Here is a 27,989-nt window from a genome sequence, read left to right as displayed (position 1 = left end):
GATTTGATACTGCTTGAGGGACTTTGTTCAATAACGACAAATGTTCCTCAAAGCAATGCTTCTTTTTGTTTCTCAGTCTGTAATGCCACTAAGAATGGATGTATTGTAATCCCTGAAGCATGGTCATATTGACTGGAAGACACAAATCCATTTCACAAAGACCACAATCAAGAACTACAGCAGTGCACAGACAATATAAAATACTTTAATAATAAATAGATCAGTGATAGGACAAGTAATACAGGGCATGTCGGGTTATAAACAAGAATGACTCTCTAAAGCAGCTGTGGTCCTTCTTACTGTGTTTGAGGGTGTACTGTGTGTACACAAAGTGACCCAGAACAAGTTAGGAGCATCAATGATTAGGAACAGTATCTCATACAGTAGTAAATAGCATAAAAAGTCATCAATTGGTTCTCAAGTGATCTACAGTGGTTTTCTCATGTGTTTTCTCTTTTCCCAAATGTGTTATGGACACATGTACACAAGGAGATAAATCCAGAATAAGAAGCCTCCAGCACAGCTGCTTTAGCCTCAAATTACTCCAAAGTAATCAATTCCCCTGTCATCGTAATCATGTGCAGCACCATGAACAGTATACCAGTGAGACTTCCATGAGCTATATGCTAATATAAACTGGGTGGTTAGAGCCCTGAATGCTGATTGGCTGACAGCAGTGGTATACCAGACTGTATACCACGGGTATGACAAAACATTTATTTTTACTGCTCTAATTACGTTGATAACCAGTTTAGAATAGCAATAAGGTAACTCGGGGGCTTGTGGTATATGGCCAATATGCCTTAATGCTTAAAGGAACCACAATACAGTAAAAAATACCAGGGTTCCATGGACACTGCTTTTTTAAACACAATTTCTCATACCTTTTCTCCATCCTCCTAAGAGCTACATTCATTCTGTACACAGCTAGCTATGCTTGGTTATCAACTCCTGTGTTGATATTCTGTAGCAACTTTTCCTTTCCCAGTGTGGCTTTTGAATACCCTTTTTTCCATCCTCTTCCCTCCCAGTCTTCCTAATTGAATAAAGCAGGATTATCTCAGTGACATTCCCCCGTGTGTTACAGTACAACCGTCTGTAAAGGGTGGAGGAGTTGGCCAGAGCAGAGGACAGATGAAAAGGCAGACCCACTGGGCACGGACGTCCAATTCATTTCAACGACATGGAACAGCGTTGATTCAACTAGTGTTTGCCCAGTGGGAACTGCGTTGCACTGTGCACTGTGAAAGACAAAGGCCAGAGGATTCCGATGGTGAAACTGGAGGAGCCTCAACAGAAAGGAAATGTAGACATCAATGAAAAGGGGCACCGCTGCATTCAGTGTTTGGTGGTAGCCGTGTAGTGGCAGAGCAGAAACTGCGGGGTGCTCTTTAATCGGTACCCATCGCATTCATAAGCCTCACACGCGGCCGGACACAGATTACTGAGTAGATGGTTGAACGACAGGGAGCATTCATAATCTACATTTATATTCCATATAAATATTATGTATATTCCATATTCATATCTCAAACCAGGTAGAGTTGAGTAGAGAATATATAATAAGACTGATGTATTGAAGAGAACAAAACATCTCGAATGTCAAGTGTGTGAGCATGGTTAGCATGGCCTACTTCCCTGTTCCTCTGTGGTCGTGAAGATGCTGTACATTCATACATTCATTAAATCACGAACAGGAACTGCATGTAGATGGATGACATTGGATGGATTCTCTTTTCCCTTCAGACTTCTAATTCATGCTCTGGGGGGGAGATATTGTGGCGTGTGAATATGCTGCCTGTGTTATGGTTTCCAACTAGATTCACTGTACAGTTGTTCATAATGAGAAATATAGATTCAAATATGTTTAGGCAAACCTTTGCTAAACAATGTAGTTCAGATTCTTTTTGACCGATCATCTTTCCAATTAACTGTTATAATAAAATTTGTACATTTCGTTTTCAAAAGGAATCATTTTTGAATTTTACAAATAGAAAAGACAACATTTTACAAATTGCAGTTGGAGAGTTTAACTCTTCGTAAAAAAACAACGAGTTCTGGATGGTGACGCAGCTGCTAAAATGGCCAACAAGAGCTACTGTATGTGGAACACTGAGATCAGCTGCTGGCACCTGGAGTAATAATGCATGCATTGTTAACAATCTGATGACGTCAGATCTCAGATCAGTTCAGACCTTTGTGGGTAAATAAATGTAAGAGTAGTATCCTCAATGCATCTTAGCCCCACCCAGACTGACGATGTCATGTTAGCATGATTCACAGGTTAAATGACAACACAACACTTAACAATCTCAGACATGAATGACGCACACAACAGATGCTCGCTACAGTACAGTCAGGCTACAGTACAAGCCAGTACACCCACAGGAGGTCCCCCATCCGTTTGGTACCAAAAGTTACAAGTAGGTCAATTTGTATTTAGACAGTAAATGCAAGTGGTTTAAAAAGCAATGGCAGCAACCAACTAGAAAATAACACAACACAATCTCCAAATGGGTTATAGAATGTTGTTTTCATGAATCTCTGAAATTATTTACAGTATCTGACACTGAAAAAAAAAAAAAACTGGGTGACCTAAAATACTCTATAATCATAAGTGAATAACACTGCTTGTGTTTGAGCCATTGTGTGGGTCCACTATCCCTCCCACCACATAAAACATCTATCTACACCAGCCACAATGTATGCACTTGGATTAAATGTTTACAGAGCCGGTCGAGGAGGTGTCTCAGTGTAACAGGGCTGTGTGTGTCACATCTCTTCCTAAACACAAGGAGCTAGTCCAGAACATTGCCCCGGATTCCATAATGTTCCATAATGTCGTCCCGTACCCACCCGACCTCTCTGCTGCTGCCCGGCTTCCTGTGAGGGTCAGAAAGGGCAAAGAATCCTCAGACAAAGGCATCCATTGAGGGTCTACTCGGTGCCATTCTGAGGCAGTTTCCTCAGGACCCAAGCAGGCTGACCTCATATCTGCCTGATTCCCCAGGGTCTTTCAGTCTGTCTCACTCCTATGGAGGCAGGGTTGTGAGGATGAGTCAGTAATCCTCCTCTCAACGTAGGAATGTAATGTCTCTGTATGTTCTGAATATTGTAGCTACAGTCCTGAAAAGAATAATAGCACATAGCCATACAGAGGTCAAAGTCAACCACCAGGTTACGTAAGATGTTTGTGAGTACAAAATCAAGAATCAATGCAGGCTGCCACTCAATTGTGCTGTATTATCATGTCAAGAAGATAGAATGAAGGGATGTGTAAATGGTTGTCTACCTGTGATGCATGTCAATGATTCCCTTCTATATCTGTTAGTCTACAGAGAAAAAGAGAGACAGCATAATTAGAAACATTAGGAAAATTGTGAACATCAGGCTTGAGTCAAATGCCCTTGTGTTGTCTACTTCAACCCTTTATATTATTCACACACACACACACACACACACACACACACACACACACACACACACACACACACACACACACACACACACACACACACACACACACACACACACACACACACACACACACACACACACACACACACTCTTATGGAAATCTACATTACCAAGAATTCACAGCCTCTGGTTCCCAGTCTCTCTTTCTAATAAGGACACAGATGCCACACTACTGGCATCAGATGTCTCACAACTCCTAAACCATCAACAGCCATATGTTCTGCAGACTCCCCGTGGCTGTTTTTGCTCATCAAACAACCTTATAGACTTCTGCATCTCATAACCAACAACAAGGTCAATAGAAGCTGACAGTTGACTCTACACACCATACCAAGGTCCTTGGCTGATTATCTTTGAACTCATGTTTAGGGAACACACACACACACACACGCACACCACACACACACACACACACACACGGACTGATTCAGAGAATAGTGACCTTCCCAAAGGGCTCTATAGAAACATGTTAATGTTCACAGCCCTCACACACACACTGAACTTTTCCCCTCTACTCCCTTTACGACTGAGAACAACTTTTGTTTGAAGATGATGTGGGGTTCTCTTTGAACACGGAGAACAAAAACTAGAAAGATGTAGTCTTCAAGGGACTTTTATGTACAGTATTTCCTTTTTTGCTTGATGTTGTCTTTTACTGTAGCAGGGCGTTACATAGTAAAGCCACGGTTAATTGAAGGACAGCGATTGGAGGTTGTACTGAAATCACATAATGGAGGAATCAATTAGTCTATTCTGGGGAGGGGTGTGTCCATGTCCAGGAGGGGTAGATCATCTGATATGTCCCGTACAGTCAACACAAGTAGAAAACTTGACAACTACGTTACAACCAATTGTATTGCAATGACTATCCACTGATGACCATCCTGTCCAATCATCCTCACATCCCCACTACACAGACGCTGTACAGTATACATAGTTGTCATATTTACTTTTATCTGTGGACTTGGACTGGCTGCCTGCAACGGTGGTCATGTCAGATGGTAGACCTACGTACACCCCGCCATAGTTCCTGAGGGAGTAGGAAAAGGGGTCAAAGGTCACATCAAAAGGCACATGACTAAGCCTATGTACTTTGGCAGACTCCCACCAAACAACAGGGCATCCTGTGAGTTAGCACTGCAGTGTGTGTGTGTGTGTGTGTGTGTGTGTGTGTGTGTGTGTGTGTGTGTGTGTGTGTGTGTGTGTGTGTGTGTGTGTGTGTACAGTATGTAACCAAAACACATTAGGGAAGCAGCAGTCCAGGGGACTACTCTAATCCAACCATCTAATGACTGTAAGAACACACATGGTTTGACTTGTGTTTGGGAGCAGGAGGAAAACAGTGAGGAGTAAGACGAGAGGACAAGCACTTACCTTCTTTTCTCATCGTCTGGTGAGGACTCATCTGTCCTGATTGAGACAAGAATCACAGATCAGCTCACAGGACTTGATACAATGCTCAGTGCTCAAACATATTGTACAGTCGTGGCTAAAAGTTTTGAGAATGACACAAATATTAATTTCCAGTTTGCTGCTTCAGTGTCTTTAGATATTTTTGTCAGATGTTACTATGGAATACTGAAGTATAATTACAAGCATTTCATAAGTGTCAAAGGCTTTTATTGACAAGTACATGAAGTTGATGCAAAGAGTCAATATTTGCAGTGTTGACGCTTCTTTTTCAATACCTCTGCAATCCGCCCTGGCATGCTGTCAATTAACTTCTGGGCCACATCCTGACTGATGGCAGCCCATTCTTGCATAATCAATGCTTGGAGTTTGTCAGAATTTGTGGGTTTTTGTTTGTCCACCCGCCTCTTGAGGATTGACCACACGTTCTCAATGGGATTAAGGTCTGGGGAGTTTCCTGGCCATGGACCCAAAATATCGATGTTTTGTTCCCCGAGCCACTTAGTTATCACTTTTGCCTTATGGCAAGGTGCTCCATCATGCTGGAAAAGGCATTGTTCATCACCAAACTGTTCCTGGATGGTTGGGAGAAGTTGCTCTCGGAGGATGTGTTGGTACCATTCTTTATGCATGGCTGTGTTCTTAGGCAAAATTGTGAGTGAGCCCACTCCCTTGGCTGAGAAGCAACCCCAAACATGAATGGTCTCAGGATGCTTTACTGTTGGCATGACACAGGACTGATGGTACCTTGTCTTCTCCGGACAAGCTTTTTTCCGGATGCCCCAAACAATCGGAAAGGGGATTCATCAGAGAAAATGACTTTACCCCAGTCCTCAGCAGTCCAATCCCTGTACCTTTGCAGAATATCAGTCTGTCCCTGATGTTTTTCCTGGAGAGAAATGGCTTATTTTCTGCCCTTCTTGACATCAAGCCATCCTCCAAAAGTCTTCGCCTCACTGTGCGTGCAGATGCACTCACACCTGCCTGCTGCCATTCCTGAGCAAGCTCTGTACTGGTGGTGCCCCGATCCCGCAGCTGAATCAACTTTAGGAGACGTGCTGGCGCTTGCTGGACTTTCTTGGCGCCCTGAAGCCTTCTTCACAACAATTGAACCGCTCTCCTTGAAGTTCTTGATGATCCGATAAATTATTGATTTAGGTGCAATCTTACTGGCAGCAATATCCTTGCCTGTGAAGTCCTTTTTGTGCAAATCAATGATGATGGCACGTGTTTCCTTGCAGGTAACCATGGTTGACAGAGGAAGAACAATGATTCCAAGCACCACCCTCCTTTTGAAACTTCCAGTCTGTTATTCGAAGTCAATCAGCATGACAGAGTGATCTCCAGCCTTGTCCTCGTCAACACTCACACCTGTGTTAATGAGAAAATCACTGACATGATGTCAGCTGTTCCTTTTGTGGCAGGGCTGAAATGCAGTGGAAATGTTTTATGGGGATTCAGTTCATTTGCATGGCAAAGAAGGACTTTGCAATTAATTGCAATTCATCTGATCACTCTTCATAACATTCTGGAGTATATGCAAATTGCCATCATACAAACTGAGGCAGCAGACTTTGTGAAAATGTATATTTGTGTCATTCTCAAAACTTTTGGCCACGACTGTACATAACACCCAACATGACACAAACAAATGATTGACATATAGTTGACCTGGATGACTTGGTTATGAGCTGGGCAAGACTTGGTATGGCACTGTGAGGGCACTGATCAAAAGGGAATCAACAATGTGGATGGTTTCCTACCTACAATGAATGTAGGTTAAATGGTTAGTGGACTATGTCATGTACATTGTCACATTTACCTTTCTTCTCTGTCCATAGAAGAGGCATGAAAAAATAAGTGTATACATGAACTGCCAGTCAAAGTGTGTGTGTATGTGTGTGTGTGTATTGTGTGTGTGTGAGGTGTATTGTGTTGCAGTGCTGAACCCTGGGGAGCTGTGTGACTGACTGGCCGTGGTTGGCAGTGTGCTGCTGTCAGTCCCCATTGGTCCTGGATTAAGCACTGTAGCTGCTCAGATGTTTATCAGAAAGCACACACACCACACGCACACACACACACAAATTGATTCAAGAAAATGTTTTGGAAATGGGTGCCTGCTCTCCCTTCCCACGCCATGATGATGGAGGTGGCTCACCGTGCCTAGTGAAGACGTATGTTCCCTTTATAACATAATTCATGCAATTTGCCTTGAATGGAAAATTACTGTTCCTTCGATTTACTGAACAGGGCTAATTCATTGTAATAGCAGATCTGGAACATGTATTAATTTCTCTACACATTAATATTCTATAGGCAAAATATTTGAAGGCCTTGATACAAAAGACTGAACATTTAATTTGATTACATGACAGTAGGCGTTTTGAGGTCTTGCAATGTAATATCCATAAGACCAGTGTAATAGCCCATTTTGAACTTAGTCAGATTACATTTCTCTATATCTTTCTCTACCATTACTAATACTAAATCAGTGTTTCTAATGATAACCGAATAGGTTTATGCCATACAGGAAAACTCATGCTTTTTATTAGAGGTCGACCGATTAATCGAAATGGCCGATTAATTAGGGCCGATTTCAAGTTTTCATAACAATCGGAAATCGTTATTTTTGGACACTGATTTGGCCGATTTTTAAATTTATTTATTTTTACACCATTATTTAACTAGGCAAGTAAGTTAAGAACACATTCTTATTTTCAATGACGGCCTAGGAACGGTGGGTTAACTGCCTTGTTCAGGGGCAGAACGACAGATTTTTACCTTGTCAGCTCGGGGATTCAATCTTGCAACCTTACGGTTAACTAGTCCAACGCTCTAACCACCTGCTTTACATTGCACTCCACGAGGAGCCTGCCTGTTACGCGAATGCAGTAAGAAGCCAAGGTAAGTTGCTAGCTAGCATTAAACTTATCTTATAAAAAACAATCAATCAATCATAATCACTAGTTAACTACACATGGTTGATGATATTACTAGTTTATCTAGCCTGTCCTGCGTTGCATATAATCGATGCGGTGCGCATTCGCGAAACAGGACTGTCGTTGCTCCAACGTGTACCTAACCATAAACATCAATGCCTTTCTTAAAATCAATACACGGAAGTATATATTTTTAAACCTGCATATTTAGCTAAAAGAAATCCAGGTTAGCAGGCAATATTAACCAGGTGAAATTGTGTCACTTCTCTTGCTTTCATTGCACGCAGAGTCAGGGTATATGCAACAGTTTGGGCCACCTGGCTCGTTGCGAACTAATTTGCCAGAATTTTATGACATAACATTGAAGGTTGTGCAATGTAACAGGAATATTTAGACTTATGGATGCCACCCGTTAGATAAAATATGGAACGGTTCCGTATTTTACTGAAAGAATAAACGTTTTGTTTTCGAATGATAGTTTCCGGATTCGACCATATTAATGACCAAAGGCTCGTATTTCTGTGTGTTATTATGTTATAATTAAGTCTGATTTGATAGAGCAGTCTGACTGAGCGATGGTAGGCACCAGCAGGCTCGTAAGCATTCATTCAAACAGCACTTTTGTGCGTTTTGCCAGCAGCTCTTCGCAATGCTTCAAGCATTGAGCTGTTTATGACTTCAAGCCTATCAACTCCCGAGATTAGGCTGGTGTAACCGATGTGAAATGGCTAGCTAGTTAGCGGGGTGCGCGCTAATAGCGTTTCAAACGTCACTCGCTCTGAGACTTGGAGTAGTTGTTCCCCTTGCTCTGCATGGGTAACGCTGCTTCGAGGGTGGCTGTTGTTGATGTGTTCCTGGTTCGAGCCCAGGTAGGAGCGAGGAGAGGGACGGAAGCTATACTGTTACACTGGCAATACTAAAGTGCCTATAAGAACATCCAATAGTCAAAGGTATATGAAATACAAATCATGTAGAGAGAAATAGTCCTATAATTCTTCTAACAACTACAAACTAAAACTTCTTACCTGGGAATATTGAAGACTCATGTTAAAAGGAACCACCAGCTTTCATATGTTCTCATGTTCTGAGCAAGGAACTTAAATGTTAGCTTTCTTACATGGCACATATTGCACTTTTACTTTCTTCTCCAACACTTTGGTTTGCATTATTTAAACCAAATTGAACATGTTTCATTATTTATTTGAGGCTAAATTGATTTTATTGATGTATTATATTAAAGTTAAAATAAGTGTTCATTCAGTATTGTTGTAATTGTCATTATTACAAATACATTTTAAAAAATCGGCCGATTTAATCGGTATCGGCTTTTTTTGGTCCTCCAATAAAACGGTATCGGTATCGGTATCGGCGTTGAAAAATCATAAATCGGGTCTACTTTGTATCCCTCCCAGGAAGGCAATACCTAGTCTATGAAACCGTGATCTATGAGACGGTTGCTGTACTTACAAATCTTTGGAGGTTTCTGCAGGTCCTGTGAACACAAGGAAGAGAAAAAGAAAATCATTACACAATTCTCATGATTTTGTTCTGGATGGTACATAACGTGTGGATTACAATAGAAATGTACATTTTACCAAGTAAGTGGGGGGGGGGTGATTTGAGGTGGTCTTGTCTCACAGCAAAAGACCACTCCACACCCATCACATCAAGCCCACCATTACTTATCCATTGACAGTGTCTGTCGCTCCTCTTTGTACTCTGTCTGGTTTATTTATAGGGATGCAGTGCATTACATGCATCAAACATCACAAACTCTGTCTTTGAATCATTATTATAATTTTAATTAATTATAATTATAATTATAATTTTTTATAATAAAAAAAATGGAAAGAAAGAAAACAACCCAACTAAGTGCCCAAATGCCTGCAACCCAGCAGTTGGGTCAACCAAACAACCCAGCGGTTGGGTCAACCAAACAACCCAGCGGTTGGGTCAACCAAACAACCCAGCGGTTGGGTCAACCAAACAACCCAGCGGTTGGGTCAACCAAACAACCCAGCGGTTGGGTCACCCAAACAACCCAGCGGTTGGGTCAACCAAACAACCCAGCGGTTGGGTCAACCAAACAACCCAGCGGTTGGGTCACCCAAACAACCCAGCGGTTGGGTCAACCAAACAACCCAGCGGTTGGGTCAACCAAACAACCCAGCGGTTGGGTCAACCAAACAACCCAACGGTTGGGTCAACCAAACAACCCAACGGTTGGGTCAACCAAACAACCCAGCGGTTGGGTCAACCAAACAACCCAGCGGTTGGGTCAACCAAACAACCCAGCGGTTGGGTCACCCAAACAACCCAGCGGTTGGGTCAACCAAACAACCCAGCGGTTGGGTCACCCAAACAACCCAGCGGTTGGGTCAACCAAACAACCCAGCGGTTGGGTCAACCAAACAACCCAGCGGTTGGGTCAACCAAACAACCCAACGGTTGGGTCAACCAAACAACCCAACGGTTGGGTCAACCAAACAACCCAGCGGTTGGGTCAACCAAACAACCCAGCGGTTGGGTCAACCAAACAACCCAGCGGTTGGGTCAACCAAACAACCCAGCGGTTGGGTCAACCAAACAACCCAACGGTTGGGTCAACCAAACAACCCAGCGGTTGGGTCAACCAAACAACCCAACGGTTGGGTCAACCAAACAACCCAGCGGTTGGGTCAACCAAACAACCCAGCGGTTGGGTCAACCAAACAACCCAGCGGTTGGGTCAACCAAACAACCCAACGGTTGGGTCAACCAAACAACCCAGCGGTTGGGTCAACCAAACAACCCAACGGTTGGGTCAACCAAACAACCCAGCGGTTGGGTCACCCAAACAACCCAGCATTTTTTAGAGTGGACCTTCAACACTGTTTCTCACCCACAATAAAGTCAAACACAGAGCACCCAGAAACAATAACACTTAATCAACGCGCCACTCTACCTTGCTATAGGCTCCATACATCACTTTTATTAACACAACTATCTGACTTAACGGCTCCCTTCCCACTCGTTGAAGATGTTACAGAAGTCAATGAGGTACAGCTTAATGACCACCACTTCAAATCAAATTGTATTTGTCACATGCGCCGAATACAACAGGTGTAGGTAGACCTTACCGTGAAATGCTTACTTACAAGCCCGTAACCAACAATGCAGTTCAAGAAATAGAGTTAAGAAAATATTTTCTAAATAAACAAAAGTAAAAAATTAAATAAAAAAAATAACAATAAAATAACAATAACAAGGCTATATACAGGGGGTACCGGTACCGAGTCAATGTGCGGGGGACAGGTAAAGGCCAACTGTAAAGGCTCCTGGAATTGCCTGGTCAAAAGGACAGAAAGAGCGCTGAGGGTGATGTGGGCTGACTGGGCTCTTAGTGCGTCCTGTAATTTGACAGAGGAGTTATTGGCGGATTTCGAGTGGCACTCCAGAGCTCTCCTGGGTAGACTGTATGGACGCCTGACCCTAATCACCAACTTCACACTGAGAGGGGCCTTGACATGGATGTGTAGGTAGGCCATGTAGGGCAGAGATAAGTAGTGGAGACAGGTAGAGGTCACAACGCAGCTAGGACTGGCTCTGAGAGAGAGGAGGGAGAGATATGGGTGGACGGGCTGAGGAAGAGAAGGGATAGAGAGAGTTGGACAGGCTCTGAGGGAGGAGGGATAAGGAGGGATGGATGGACCTGGATGGATGTCAGATATATTTTCCTCTGTATTATGGAGGTTGTCAGAGAAATGTAGAGATCACAACAAAGCCAGCATTGGCTCTGGGGGACAGGAGAGATGGAGAGGGCTGGACCTTAGAGAGGATTGGACCTTGATGGATGTCATGTATACTCTGTATCAAAGACGGCTAACCTTGATCAGCAAGGGTCAAATGGATCAACAGCCTGCAGTGGACTTAGCTTATGTCAGGTAGATAGTGTCATGTAGCTATGGTCATACATCATCTAGCTTAATAATCTCAGAAAAAAAAAGAAACGTCCCTTTTTCAGGACCCTGTCTTTCAAAGATAATTCGTAAAAATCCAAATAACTTCACAGATCTTCATTGTAAAGGGTTTAAACACTGTTTCCCATGCTTGTTCAATGAACAATAAACAATTAATGAACATGCACCTGTGGAACGGTCGTTAAGACAATAACATCTTACAGACGGTAGGCAATTAAGGTCACAGTTATGAAAACTTAGGACACTAAAGAGGCCTTTCTACTCACTCTGAAAAACCCCAAAAGAAAAATGCCCAGGGTCCCTGCTCATCTGTGTGAACGTGCCTTAGGCATGCTGCAAGGAGGCATGAGGACTGCAGATGTGGCCAGGGCAATAAATTGCAATATCCGTACTGTGAGACGCCTAAGACAGTGCTACAGGGAGACAGGACGTTAAGCTGATCATCCTCGCAGTGGCAGACCACGTGTAACAACACCTGCACAGGATCAGTACATCCAATACATCACACATGCGGGACAGGTACAGGATGGCAACAACAACTGCCTGAGTTACACCCTGCCTTTCTAAGGTCTTCAAAAGCCAAGTTAACAAACAGATCACCGACCATTTCGAATCCCCCGTACCTTCTCCGCTATGCAATCTGGTTTCTGAGCTGGTCATGGGTGCACCTCAGCCACGCTCAAGGTCCTAAACGATATCATAACCTCCATCGATAAGAGACAATACTGTGCAGCTGTATTCATAGACCTGGCCAAGGCTTTCGACTCTGTCAATCACCACATTCTTATCGGCAGACTCAACAGCCTTGGTTTCTCAAATGACTGCTTCGCCTGGTTCACCAACTACTTCTCAGACAGAGTTCAGTGTCTCAAATCGGAGGGCCTGTTGTCCGGGCCTCTGGCAGTCTCTATGGGGGTGCCACAGGGTTAAATTCTTGGGCCGACTCTTTTCTCTGTATACATCAATGATGTCGCTCTTGCTGCTGGTGATTCTCTGATCCACCTCGACGCAGACGACACCATTCTGTATACTTCTGGCCCTTCTTTGGACACTGTGTTAACTAACCTCCAGTCGAGCTTCAATGCCATACAATTCTCCTTCCGTGGCCTCCAACTGCTCTTAAATGCAAGTAAAACTAAATGCATGCTCTACAACCGATCGCTACCAGCACCTGCCCGCCCGTCCAGCCTCACTACTCTGGACGGTTCGGACTTAGAATATGTGGACATCTACAAATACCTAGGTGTCTGCTTAGACTGTAAACTCTCCTTCCAGACTCACATTAAGCATATCCAATCCAAAATTAAATCTAGAATCAGCTTCCTATTTCACAACAAAGCATCCTTCACTCATGCTGCCAAACATACCTTCGTAAAACCGACCATCCTACAGATCCTCGACTTCGGCGATGTCATTTACAAAATAGCCTCCAACACTCTACTCAGCAAATTGGATGCAGTCTATCACAGTGCCATACGTTTTGTCACCAAAGCCCCATATACTACCCACCACTGCGACCTGCATGCTCTCATTGGCTGGCCCTCGCTTCATATTCGTCGCCAAACCTACTGGCTCCAGGTCATCTATAAGCCTTTGCTAGGTTAAAGCCCTGCCTTATCTCAGCTCACTGGTCACCATAGCAGCACCCACCCGTAGCACGCGCTCCAGCAGGTATATTTCACTGGTCACCCCCAAAGCCAATTCCTCATTTGACCGCCTTTCCTTCCAGTTCTCTGCTGCCAATGACTGGAACGAATTGCAAAAATCACTGAAGCTGGAGACTCATATCTCGCTCACTAACTTTAAGCACCAGCTGTCAGAGCAGCTCACAGATCACTGCACCTGTACATAGCCCATCTGTAAATAGCCCATCCAACTACCTCATCCCCATACTGTTTTTTGTTGTTGCTCCTTTGCACCCCAGTATCTCTACTTGCACAATCATCTTCTGCACGTCTATCACTCCAGTGTTTAATTGCTAAATTGTAATTATTTCGCCACAATGGCCTATTTATTGCCTTACCTCCCTTATCTTACCTCATTTGCACACGTTGTATATAGACTTTTTTCTATTGTGTTATTGACTGTATGCTTGTTTATTCCATGTGTAACTCTGTGTTGTTGTTTGGGTCGCACTGCTTTGCTTTATCTTGGCCAGGTCGCAGTTGTAAATGAGAACTTGTTCTCAACTAGCCTACTTGGTGAAATAAATCAAATAACAAAATACACCAGGAACGCACAATCCCTCCATCAGTGCTCAGACAGTCCGCAATAGGCTGAGAGAGGCTGGACTGAGGGCTTGTAGGCCTGTTGTAAGGCAGATCCTCACCAGACATCACCGGCAACAATATCGCCTATGGGCACAAACCCAACGTCGCTGGACCAGACAGGACTGGCAAAAAGTTATTTTCACTGACGAGTCGCGGTTTGTCTCACCAGGGGTGATGGTTGGATTCGCGTTTATCGTCGACGGAATGAGCGTTACACCGAGGCCTGTATTCTGGAGCGGGATCGATTTGGAGGTAGAGGGTCCGTCATGGTCTGGTGCGATGTTTCACAGCATCATCGGACGGAGCTTGTTGTCATTGCAGGCAATCTCAACGCTGTGCATTACAGGGAAGACATCCTCCTCCCTCATGTGGTACCCTTCCTGCAGGCTCATCCTGACATGACCCTCCAGCATGACAATGCCACCAGCCATACTGCTTGTTCTGTGCGCGATTTCCTGCAAGACAGGAATGTCAGTGTTCTGCCATGGCAAGCGAAGAGCCCAGATCTCAATCCCATTGAGCACGTCTGGGACCTGTTGGATCGGAGGGTGAGGGCTAGGGCCATTCCCCCCAGAAATGTCCGGGAACTTGCAGGTGCCTTGGTGGAAGAGTGGGGTAACATCTCACAGCAAGAACTGGCAAATCTGGTGCAGTCCATGAGGAGGAGATGCACTGCAGTACTTAATGCAGCTAGTGGCCACACCAGATACTGACCGTTACTTTTGATTTTGACCACCCCTTTGTTCAGGGACACATTATTCCATTTCTGTTAGTCACATGTCTGTGGAACTTGTTCAGTTTATGTCTCAGTTGTTGAATCTTGTTATGTTCATACAAATAATTTGTTAATGTTAGGTTTGCTGAAAATAAATGCAGTTGACAGTGAGAGGACACTTCTTTTTTTGCTGAGTTTGTCACACTGCATATATGTAGCTTACATTACAAAATGAATTCCATTCCAATCAAGTTGCCTTCAATCACCTTCCTCAACTACAACTAAATTCCAAGAAATTGTCAATTCAATTGGCCTTCATTCACCTTCCTCATCTGTTTCACAAAGGATTCTACTTTATTCGGTGAATAATTGAATGTTCTGTATTCACTACTGTGTCCCAAGAATCCGTCATTGTATGCAATGGAATGGTAAATGGTGCCGACAGAGAGGGCTGCCTTGCTTTTAGCTCTTAGGAAACTTTGCAGTATTTTGTGTTATTACATACAGCCGGGAAGAACTATTGGATATCAGAGCGGCAGTAACTCATCAGCATTACAACCAGGAAAACGACTTTCACGAAGCAGATCGTTTGTTCGCACCCCCCAGGGCAATTGAACTGATTCCAGAGGCACGACCCAAAACAATGCCGGCGAAGGAGAGGTACTCGGAGTGGTCTTCTAGTCCGACTTAAGAGGCGTGCACACCACCCACCGCTTCCGAGTATATTACTCACTCATGATCAATCTCTGGATAATAAAGTTGACGAGCTCAGGGTGAGGGTTTCTTTCCAGAGAGACATCAGGGATTGTAACATACTCCGTTTCACGGAAGCATGGCTCTCTCGGGATATACTATCTGAGTTAGTCCAGCCAGCTGGGATCTCAGTTCATCGCGCAGACAGGAATAAATATCTCTCCGGGAAGAAGAAGAAGGGGATGTGTGTTTCATGATTAACAACTCATGGTGTAATTGTGATAACATAAAAGGAACTCAAGTCCTTTTGTTCACCCAACCTCAATCAAATGCAGACCGTATTATCTCCCAATATAATTTTCTTTGGTTATAGTCATGGCCGTGTATATCCTCCCTCAAGCCGATACCACGTTGATCGTCAAAGAACTTCACTATACTTTATTCAAACTGGAAACCACATATCCTGAGGCTGTATTTATTGTAGTACAAACCAAATTTGAGAAAAAGGCTGCCGAAGTTCTATCAACACAGACTGGTATTTGAGGGTACTATTTAATGAAGCTGCCAGTTGAGGACTTGTGAGGCGTCTGTTTCTCAAACTAGACACTCTAATGTACTTGTCCTCTTGCTCAGTTGTGCACCGGGCCTTCCACTCCTCTTTCTATTCTGGTTAGAGCCAGTTTGCGCTGTTCTGTGAAGGGAGTAGTACACAGCGTTGTACGAGATCTTCAGTTTCTTGGCAATTTCTCGCATGGAATAGACTTCATTTCTCAGAACAAGAATAGACTGACCAGTTTCAGAAGACAGGTCTTTGTTTTTGGCCATTTTAAGCCTGTAATCGAACCCACAAATGCTGATGCTCCAGATACTCAACTAGTCTAAAGAAGGCCAGTTTTATTGTTTCTTTAATCAGAACAACAGTTTTCAGCTGTGCTAACATAATTGCAAAAGGGTTTCCTAATGATCAATTAGCCTTTTAAAAGGATAAACTTGTATTAGCTAACACAACGTGCCATTGGAACACAGGAGTGACGGTTGCTGGTAATGGGCTTCTGTACGCCTATGTAGATATTCCATAAAAAAAAATGTTTAAATCAGCCGTTTCCAGCTACAATAGTAATTTACAACATTAAATGTCTACACTGTATTTCTGATCAATTTGATGTTATTTTAATGGACAAAAAATGTGCTTTTCTTTCAAAAACAAGGACATTTCTAGGTGACCCCAAACTTTTGAACGGTAGTGTATGTTTTCATGGAAAACAAGGACATTTCTAAGTGACCCAAAACTTTTGAAAGGTAGTGTATATATTCTTAATTCCATTCCTTTACTTAGATTGTGTGTTTTGGGTATATGTTGTGAACTTGTTAGATATTACTCGTTAGACATACCAATACCATCTGCCAAACACGTGTATGTGACCAATACATTTGATTTGGAACATTATATAACTTTTGAAAAACAAGGTAACAACACCCCCCCCCTGTCCTCCATCTTCTCCATAATAACACCACTTTTCTACAAAGCTGTCCACCGAATTATACTCATGTAATTGAAGGAATGATGTTAGAAAAATATGAAATATATCAAATTCATAACAAACACCACAGTTTTATCCTTAGTTATAGAAGGGGAGACCAAAGCCTTTATACAGAAACAGTACATGGGGTGTGCCTTAAGACAGAACAGAGTGGCCCATTCACAACCCTTACAAAAGCTTATTCATCATCAAGGCCACTCAGATCTGCTTACACAAGAGGAGGGATGAGGAGCCCAATATCCAGTACGTTTAGAAGGCACTGTCCCATTGAGTCTCAGGACAAATACATGGGTGTGGAATGAAAAACGGAGTGGGAATCGAAAGATAAAACAATTGGGCTACAGGTTGTGAGGAGATTTTAAAACAGACTCACACACATAATACCACTGGTAATTTATCTAACACCTGTGTTGTGCAACACTGCTGATATGATCACATTTAGGTCTACACTACCGATTCCGATACTGTTACGGATGGGTGTAGTGTCACTTTAGCATTGGCCAAATTGAGGTTTCCAATAGGATATGTGAAATCCGTAGACCTTTGCATTGAAAATTGACAGGTGTACTACACTGCCAAAAGTATATGGACACCTGCGTGTTGAACATCTCATTCCAAAATCATGGGCATGAATATAGAGTTAGTCCCACTCTTTGCTGCTGTAACAGCCTCCACTCTTCTGGGAAGGCTTTCCACTAGATGTTCAAACATTGCTGCGAGGACTAGCCACAAGAGCATTAGTGAGGTCGGCACTGATGTTGGGCGATTAGGCCTGGCTCGCAGTCGGTGTTCCAATTCATACATCCCAAAGGTGTTCAATGGGGTTGAGGTCAGGGCTCTGGACAGTTCAGTCAAGTTCTTCCACACCGATCTCGACAAACCTTTTCTGTATGTACCTTGCTTTGTTCACGGGGGCATTGTCATGCTGAAACACGAAAGGGCCTTCCCCAAACATTTGCCAGAAAGTTGGAAGCACAGAACCATCTAGAATGTAATTGTATGCTGTAGCGTTAAGATTTCCCTTCACTGGAACTAAGGGGCCTAGCCGAACCATGAAAAACAGCCCCTTATTCCTCCTCCACCAAACTTTACAGTTCGCACTATGCAATCGGGGAGGTAGCAATCTCCTGGCATCCACCAAACCCAGATTCGTCCATCGGACTGCCAGATGGTGAAGCATGATTCATCACTCCACTGCTCCAGAGACCAATGGCGGAGAGCTTTACACCACTCCAGCCGACACTTGGCATTGCGCATGGTGATCTCAGGCTTGCGTGCGGCTGCTTGGCCATGGAAACCCATTTCATGAAGCTCCCGACGAACAGATCTTGTGCTGGCATGGCTCCAGAGGCAATTTGGAACTTGGTAGGGAGTGTTGCAACCGAGGAAAGACGATTTTTACACGCTGCGCACTTCAGCACTCGGTGGTCTCATTCCGTGAGCTTGTGTGGCCTACCACTTCGCGGCTGAGCCGTTGTTGCTACTAAACGTTTCCACTTCACAATAACAGCACTTACAGTTGAACGGGGAAGCTAAAGCAGGGCAGAAATTTGATGAACTGACTTTTTGGAAATGTGGCATCCTATGATGGTGCCATGTTGAAAGTCACTACAGCTCTTCAGTATGGGCCATTCTACTGCCAATGTTTGTCGATTTCATGGCTGTGTGCTCGATTTTATACACCTGTTAGCAACGGGTTTGACTGAAATAGCAGAATCCACTATTTTTAAGGGGTGTCCACATACACTACATGGCCAGAAGTATCTGCGCACAGAAAAAGAGTGCCAATTCCATTTGATTCTATCCCATTCTGTATATGTAACTAAGCTGTTGAGTTCATAGATCAATAGTTCTGACCTCTACCACACATGCATCATAATGACAGTGTCACATGTCCTCACATGTCCTTGTCCCTGAGCTTGAGAGTGACCTCTAACCATGGGCTTAATGATCCCTCACAGAGACCCTCACACATCTTCCCTTTGTATTACACTCATGCATAATCATGCTTCTCATCTACTATACAGCTAGACTACTAGTTCACAGCATTTTCCTCCAGGGTCTCCCTTCCAGGAAGTGGAACTAGAGCAAATTCAGAGAAAATAAAACATGAACCTGTTTTTCGCATTAGCTGCCTGGGGTTCTGTTAGAGAAGGAGCCTGTCTGGCCTTTGCTGAGACACACACACACACACACACACACACACACACACACACACACACACACACACACACACACACACACACACACACACACACACACACACACACACACGTTGTTGCTCTGATGGTTAGTGAGGTAATTCCACGGGCGCTCTGATTCTATCGCCATCATTTTCCGACCACAGCAGCAGCCAGTGATTGCTAAAAAGAAAATGTATTTTTATTCAGTCATTCGGTCATCGCTCATTGATTCAGAAAAACAGTATATTACTTCAGATTAAAAAATGTGTAGTGTGTATTAACCTCTTAACCAGAAACATTCACAAGTAGAAGTAAGACCTTAAGGTGTTTGCCCAGTGAAATGTATACTTTTGTGGGCTTTTGATGAACAAAACTAGGATATTGAGTAAGCATTTCAAAATTAGCAGAGTCCCAAGGAGAGCCAGCATCAATCACCTGGAGATACAAAAACGGACAACCGATAGCTGCTGAGATGTCAAAGTCATGTCTTTCTTTCATCCACAATAACCATTGAGAGAACTGGACGCCACAGACGTATTTTAAACCACACACACAGCCTATACACAGCCTATAGACTCGTTCTTGAAAGCATTACAAGACTATTTCTGTTTTAAATTCCTAAAAACTTTGCTGTCTCCTGGTTACCAGGGGTCAAATTCTGAGCCTAAAAACCCTGAGGCAACCTCTGCACCCAACCTCTGTCAACCCCTGAGATCACCATACACATACGGTACACACCTGGATGCAGAAAACCACTGCATAAAGCACACACACACAGTGAAAACATCCAACCCTCCTCACCCCCAAACACCCAGATGATCTGGAACAGGAACACTCACCCCCTCCTGAGGTGCTGGCGGCTGAGGAATTGCCACAACCCATTTTGCATAGACGCTGCCACTGGGAAGGAGTTGTATTATGTGTCTCAGTCACACTGATTTACTATTTGGTGGTATGCTCCTGCACTCTGTGTGCATCCCCTCTGCAACGCTGAACTGAGTGGTGTGTGTGAAAGCATGGAGATACTGTTATATACACAGAGGGAGGGGGAGATGTAGAGTGGGGGAGAGGGAGGGAGAGAGAGAGAGAGAGATGCTCTGTCCTCACATGATTTGCTATTTTTCTCCACCCTGACAGGGTTGTCCAGGAAACGGGGGAATGGGCAGCAGGGTGTCGAAGAAGCCAGCCAATGGCAAGCTTCCAGTTCGGTAAGGCTTTATAATGGACGTTCCAGCTTTTATGTATGACTCTCCAAATTCATGATATTGTAACACATGTTATGCCGCTCTGGATAAGAGTGTCTGCTAAAATACTAAAATATAAATGTATGTTAAAATAAACGAATAAAGAGTTTTCACCCCCGCCCCCGGAAACCTCTCTCAAAGCTACGGATCCGGATAACGTTATGCGCATGTTATTTACAGACACATTTCTTTCTACTTAGCTGCTGCTCACACACTCCTCTTCGTGTTTATCACCTTCTTCCGAACCATGATGATGTCGCCTATGTCTCGGTCTCAGCTGAAATAAAAACCCTGTGGCGATTTGAACGAACATTCAATGACATATGTATGTTATAACGTATATTGCAGTTGCACAAGCAGAATGTAGTCGCTACACATTGCATTGGAGCAAAATCAAACTGCGTTTTGGGTGATGTAAGCTAATATTTGTAGTTGCTGCCATATCGTCGCTGAAAACTAACACTACTAATTTGACTGCTTGTGTCTGTCTCTTGCTTAGCCAATGTTTGCAATGATGATTAGAAAATAACATTAAATCGCTAATTAGACTGCGTGTATGATACGCTGCCTAGATAGCCGCATGGAATGCTGCGTTCATGTGCTAGTCGGAACTAGGAAACTCTGACATATCCGACATTTTAACTGATTGAACGCAGCACGTGTATAACTACAACCGAGCAAGTCGGAAATGTCAGAGTTCCCTTGTTCCAACTAGCTCTTGAACGTGGCATAACGTGCCAAAAAACTGGGAGTTTGTCCGAACATGTTGAAAATGTATTTTGTGCACAACATTTAAGGGTTAGATTTGTAAAAAAAAAATATACAAATTTACATTTTCTTATTTCACATCCATTAAGTAGAGACTAAAATAACCTTAAACTTTTTTTCAGCTTTCAATGGTTTTTTATTTTATAAAGCATTTCCTGTCTGGATTTCACAGCTTTGCGCTGTTTTTGTCCTGTCTCACACCCAGACTTTTTACATTCTGCTATGTATTACCCTTACCAAAGTCTAAATAATAAAAAAATATTGAATGCACCTGTTAAAAAAAGAGTCAAATAAATGGAAACTATATACATATTAGATGTGCACAAGCCATTTGTTACCTTTTTTACACAAAATACAGTCGTCACTAAGTATCATTACAACCACGACAAGCAAATTACATGATAATAAAATACAATTTTGAAAAATTACGTTTGTGTACTTGGTTACCATGGATATGAATAGTGACAATGGAGCACATAGATGTCATTGAGGGAGATTATACAAAAGAAGCCGGGAAATTATACAAAAATAAAGTGAAATGACTCGAGAAGATAATATTTTTTATTGTACGTCATTACCAAATAGGCTATGTCGTCACATTATGTTCGATTTTTTATTTTTATTTTTTTGAATATGTGTATTTAGGATATATTGTATGATACTGTATCTGTTCAACTGGATTTAAAATACTAGAATTCCTATTTATGACAAAATAATGTAAAAATGTAATTTCCACCACATAATGAACTGTGATGGTAAGTGCAGAATGTGGTGGTAATGACAAAATGTATTAGTCAATTCATTTGTACTTACTTTAAGACCTGAAAAGACACACAAATTACATATACTGTATGATCATGATTAAGTTGAAATTGAACACTTATTTGCTAAATAAGACCACGACATTTTGTATTATGTTAGGATTATTGAGTGATTTGATCTCCATTTATGTGACTTACTATGGTTATTACTGTCTTTATTTATTAATTTATTCTTCTATAAGATACCCCCAAATTCAACCAAGGATAGGACAAGGACACATAAACAAAGTCAAACAAGATCCTATAAGATACCAATATTATTTATTTGTATTTATTTATTTAACCTTTGTTTAACTAGACAAGTCAGTTAAGAACAAATTCTTATTTACAATGACGGCCAAACCCGGCAAAACTCAAACCCGGACGACACTGAGCCAATTATGTGCCGCCCTATGAGTATCTTAAGAAACACAAAGAAAGACAAATCAAGAGACAAGAAAGTGGTGAACTGAAACCAATCTCACAACTTTCCCAGTGAGAAAAACGGGGAGAAAAAGGAGGCAATGGAAAATTAACCAAAGAAACAGAAGATCACCTATCCAGAGAAGAGTGGTTATGGAGTCATACCTGTCAAGGAACACACCACCACACTCACAGGAAGTCTTACAGCTACAGAATGATGACCTACCTGCCCCTCAAATGGCACCGGATTCCCCCTCCTATTCAAACTCAGAAACCCCAAGACAGAGAGGCTGTAGAAAGGTGCAAAAAAACAGATCCAAGTCTACAAGGATCTATGTATGGCCAATATGAAGTTGAAGGCCGCGAAAAGAATACGGAGGGAAATATTTTTTTTAAAGATATGATAGATTGTCAGAGAAGATCAGAATTTTGGATTTCTCCAGAACAAAAACAAAACAGCAAATGCGGTCAAAGCCACAGAGTCTGAGAAGAATTACATAAGACCATCATCTCAGATCTGAGAGAGAAATACCAGAAGCAACCGAGTGCAAAAGACCCACCAGTGATATCCAAGGTTTTGGCTGGGAAAATACTGAAAAAGTATTGCATGGTGAAAATGGCAAAGAGAATTTGGATTCTCTGCGAAGACAATGCGGGCAAACAACAAACGGCCAACCTGTCTGCGGTACTCAAGACGTGATGGTAACAGTTGAGCATCAACAGGAAAAAGGGAAACATTGACAAGACAACAAGAATAAAATGCAGAAGCGATACATGAACGACACACTGACAAAACTACATCAGAAGTTCAAGATAGAATTACCAGAGGTCAAGCGGTCATACACAGAGTTCACCAAAATAAGTCCCTTTTGAATTGTCAATCCATCAGTGAAAGGCAGGGAGACAGTGTTAGACACATGCCAACCTTCAGTTCATGGCAGACAAGTTGTTGTATCACAGAGTGGTTAAAAGCAGCAACATTGAAGAATTGACTGGGTCTTTGTGTTGCGATTAGATGACCAAAGAGTGCATGTATTGAGAGTGCTCTCTTTGCAAAGAGAAAGAGCTCCAGACTTCCTCTTTTAATGGTGGACAACAAACATGGTGGTTTGAGTGGAAAGGTAAGGAAGAAGAGAGAGAGAAAAAAAACAAAAAAGATGGAACAAAATAGAAGTTTACTCTCCATTTGACTGTAAAGGAGAAGGTGTACGGTAGCCTTCAAACTCTACTGGAAGACTTCACATCCAATTTGAAGAAGAAAACTTGGGAAGCATGTCTTCAATATCAGACGTCAGTACAAAAAATAAACATGTACAACTGTGATATTAAAATGTTTTATGTGAAATGTTCTTTCCATGACACTGTCATTACCACAATGCTAAGTCATTACCATCAGGGTACATGTTTTTTAGGAAACAGTGTATTCAATTAATTTTGATGATTTCTCCCATATGTGAACCTTATATGCTTGTTCTTAATCCCTAAAATAATGTCAAATATAAAGATTTTGATGTGGTAAAAACATGTTTCTGAGTATCATCAAGATGTATATATATATACTGTATATGACAATGATGAATACATATAATTTAAAAAACTTCCAAATTGTAAAGAAAACATTACAAAAACAAATCATAGAAAATACCTTAGATACAATTTCTGTAATTTCCTTTTCAACTAAAATAGCACATTTTATGACGTTGTGGTAACATTGTACAAATTGCAATTTGTAACATATCATACAAAATGGATGATGCACATCCACAAATGAATACATACCATATCATACTAAATGGAGTGTCCCGGATTTAGATTTACTATGTTACGTCTACCCCGGAGTCCAGGTTGAGGACAGTTTTCACAATAACAAGTGTGTGTATTGGCAGTAGTTTGTAGGCCTAGTAAACCCCAAAAACCTGTGTAGGTTACTGATTCCCTTCAAGTTAATCGTTCTTATGGTTTCCCTACTCAAGACCACAGCAACAACTATTTTTTTTCTTCTGGTGACATGCATGATGTTTCAGGTGTTGACCATAAACTGTTTAACAATGTCGGCAGTGCATGCTTGGCATCAGATGGAGCTATGTGGTCCAATTCCTTGATAAATACAGAGATGTTTCTCTGCCCTCTCCAAACCCTGAGGGCAGAACCTTCATTAACTCTGGGTACGCACACGCGCACGCACACAATGTTAACAGCTTTTGATGAATACAGTACACTCAGTCTTCACCTTTGTGTAGGATTATGAGTAACCTACAAGGATGATTACAGAGCTAGATGCCTTGCTATTTCAAAAGCCAAGACCTCTTTCCATCTCAATGTGTTACCCAACGACTCATCACCCAATGTTCTTTTTTTGGGGGGGGGGGTACATTTTGTAAGGCACTAAACAGAGTTCAATGGAAGTGATATAATTGCATAAACTGAGTCCCCTAATAGTCCCTTCAAACAAAATAATCCCTCAAAACAAGGTCATATTCAGGCAAGTATTGACTTGTCACTGGGCGCGTTTGAGTGGTAAGGCGAAAGCAACCGACTAAGGTTGTAGACTAAGGTTGAAGAGTGAAGTCGGGGAGGTGCATCTGCAACTGCCGAAAGTCAGACACTGTGGCTTGCCAACAGCAAGGCCCAGATCAACATAAGAAAGTTTTTCTTTATAATGTCGAAATAAACATGGCTCCAACCCCCATATCACACTCACAAACTGAAATCATATGTGTTCATTGTACAATCAATTACCGCAAGAGAGAGTCAAATATCACATGAGTTTGTATATAGGCTATCCATGAAGATGGTTCCTGTTTCAGTCATGTCTTTGGTCACATTCGCGTGGGTCAAACAAAAACACCCTTTGATTGGATGACACTAGAGCCTCCCACTATACAGGCAATGGCTGCAGGATGAAGTTGGTGAAGAGCAACTGCAGAAAACAGATGTCTTGAGATGTTGCTTCAATATATCCACATAATTTTACTTCCTCATGATGCCATCTATTTTGTGAAGTGCACCAGTCCCTCCTGCAGCAAAGCACCCCCACAACATGATGCTGCCAATCCCGTGCTTCCCGGTTGGGATGGTGTTCTTCGGCTTGCAAGCCTCCCCCTTTTTCCTCCAAACATAACAATGGTTATTATGGCCAAACAGTTCTATTTTTGTTTCATCAGACCAGAGGATATTTCTCAAAAAGTACAATCTTTGTCCCCATGTGCAGTTGCAAACCATAGTTTGGCTTTTTTATTGCGGTTTTGTTGCAGTGGCTTCTTCCTTACTGAGCGGCCTTTCAGGTTAGGACGATATAGGACTCGTTTTACTGTGGATATAGATACTTTTGTACCTATTTCCTCCAGCATCTTCACAAAGTCCTTTGCTGTTGTTCTGGGATTTATTTGAACTTTTCGCACCAAAGTACGTTCATCTCTAGGAGACAGAACGTGTCTCCTTCCTGAGCGGTATGACGGCTGCGTGGTCCCATGGTGTTTATACTTGCTTACTATTGTTTGTACAGATGAACGTGGTACCTTCAGGCGTTTGGAAATTGCTCCCAAGGATGAACCAGACTTGTAGAGGTCAACAATCTTTTGTCTGAGGTCTTGGCTGATTTCTTTAGATTTTCCCATGATGTCAAGCAAAGAGGCACTGAGTTTGAAGGTAGGCCTTGAAATACATCCACAGGTACACCTCCAATTGACTCAAATTATGTCAATTACACTATCAGAAGCTTCTACAGCCATGACAACATTTTCTGGAATTTTCCAAGCTGTTTAAAGGCACAGTCAACTTAGTGTATGTAAACTTCTGACCCACTGGAATTGTGTTACAGTGAATTATAAGTGAAATAATCTGTCTGTAAACTATTGTTGGAAAAATTACTTGTGTCATGCACAAAGTAGATGTCCTAACCGACTTGCCAAAACTATAGTTTGTTAACAAGAAATTTGTGGAGTGGTTGAAAAACTAGTTTTAATGACCCCAACCTAAGCGTATGTAAACTTCTGACTTCAACTGTATATATGCACTAGATGACTGACAGGGGGAACCTCCGTTGAAGCCACTGCACCTCTATCTTGGCACTCCCCCACCATTGTAAAAACATTTTGCAATCTATAGAAATACCTTTATTAATGTCTACATTTGTTTTTGCCACATTTATTCTGACTCGTTAAAGACATGCTCCGGTACTTTGGTGAATAAGAAAGTATTTTCTAAACCTCCCGCTTTGGGCTGGATGTGTCAATGTGTTGTTCATACATGCATAATCTATTAGCAGAATTACTGTCTTACCTCAATTAGCCACAAAATCCCTAGTTTGAAAGCAACTGTTTTCTTGAAGCTGTGTTTTGCCATTTTCCCTACATTTCCCCCTATGTGGGCCAGCCCCCTAGCAATTTTAGTTTTATACAATGAGCTTCAGCCTCTAGCATTTGAGTGACAGCTAGCAAGAGGCCTAATGAGAGCGTTATCCAATGAGGTTGCAGGGCAGGCCCAACGAGAGAGAGAGCAATGATGTGATGCACATATCTCAAATTAAAATACAATTTTATTTGTCACATGCTCCGAATACTGGTGTAGACTTTACCGTGAACTGCCTACTTACGAGCCCTTCCCAACAATGTAGAGTTTAAAAATAAAATAGTAACACAAGAAAGGAGCTATATACAAGGAGTACCGGTGCCAGGCAGGATAAAGTTACTAGGCTTCAGGAAAGATAATAATGAGTAAAAGCAGCAGCAACAAATTATGAGTGTAAAAGTGAGTGTGAGTGTGATTGTGAGAGTGCGAGTGCATGCGTGTGTAATGTGTGTTTGTGTTGTGTGTGTGTGCGTATGTACTGTACGTACATGTGTGTGGGATTGTCAATGTAGTGTGTGTGAGTGAGTGTGTACTGTATATGGTTTGTGTATATATAGTCTAGTCAGTGCAGGTAGTTTGAATACCATTAATTGACTATATAGCAGTCTTATTGCTTGGGGGAAGAAGCTGTCTCGGAGCCTGTTGGCTCGAGAGCCGATGCTCCGGTACCATTTGCCGTCCGGTAGCAGAATGAAGAGTCTATGGCTTGGGCTCTTGGACCTTCCTCTGACACGGCCTGATATAGAGGTCCTGGATGGCAGGGAGCTCGGCCCCAGTTATGTACTGGGCTGTCCGCACCACCCTCTGTAGCGCTTTGCGGTCAAGAGCGGTGCATTTGCCATACCCAGCGGTGATGCACCCCGTCAAGATGCTCTCGTTGGTGCAGCAGTATAACTTTTTGAGGATCCGAGGGCACATGCCAAATATTTTCAGCCTCCTGAGGGGGAACCGGCACTGCCGTGCCCTCTTCACTACTGTGCGGGTATGTGTGGACCATGTTAGGTCCTTAGTGATGTGGACGCCAAGGAACTTGAAGCTCTCGACCCGCACAACAGCCCTGTCGATATGGGCATGCTTTCCCTATTTCTCCTATAGTCCACAACCAGCTCCTTCGTCTTACTAACGTTGAGGGAGAGGTTGTTGTCCTGGCACCACACTGCTAAATCTCTGAACTTACTCCTGTAGGCTGACTCGGTGATCAGGCCTACCACCGTCAT

At 42.6% G+C, this 27,989-nt stretch overlaps 1 protein-coding gene across 1 annotated transcript; it reads right to left on the bottom strand.

Annotated features, from left to right (window-relative positions):
* Positions 1 to 233: 233 nt before the first annotated feature.
* LOC120065807 (overexpressed in colon carcinoma 1 protein homolog) lies at positions 234 to 27,989 on the bottom strand. Its single transcript, XM_039016861.1, has 6 exons — positions 27,893 to 27,989; positions 9,294 to 9,318; positions 4,852 to 4,887; positions 4,428 to 4,507; positions 3,293 to 3,332; positions 234 to 3,126 (listed from the first exon to the last, which is right to left on the bottom strand). Exons 1-5 carry the CDS (start codon positions 27,987 to 27,989, stop codon positions 3,328 to 3,330), a joined length of 243 nt encoding a protein of 80 aa, XP_038872789.1. The 3' UTR covers positions 234 to 3,126; positions 3,293 to 3,327.

Source organism: Salvelinus namaycush, chromosome 21 (assembly GCF_016432855.1).
Source record: "Salvelinus namaycush isolate Seneca chromosome 21, SaNama_1.0, whole genome shotgun sequence".
Taxonomy (NCBI): Eukaryota; Metazoa; Chordata; class Actinopteri; order Salmoniformes; family Salmonidae; genus Salvelinus; species Salvelinus namaycush.
This window is presented reverse-complemented; position numbering and strand designations above follow the sequence as displayed.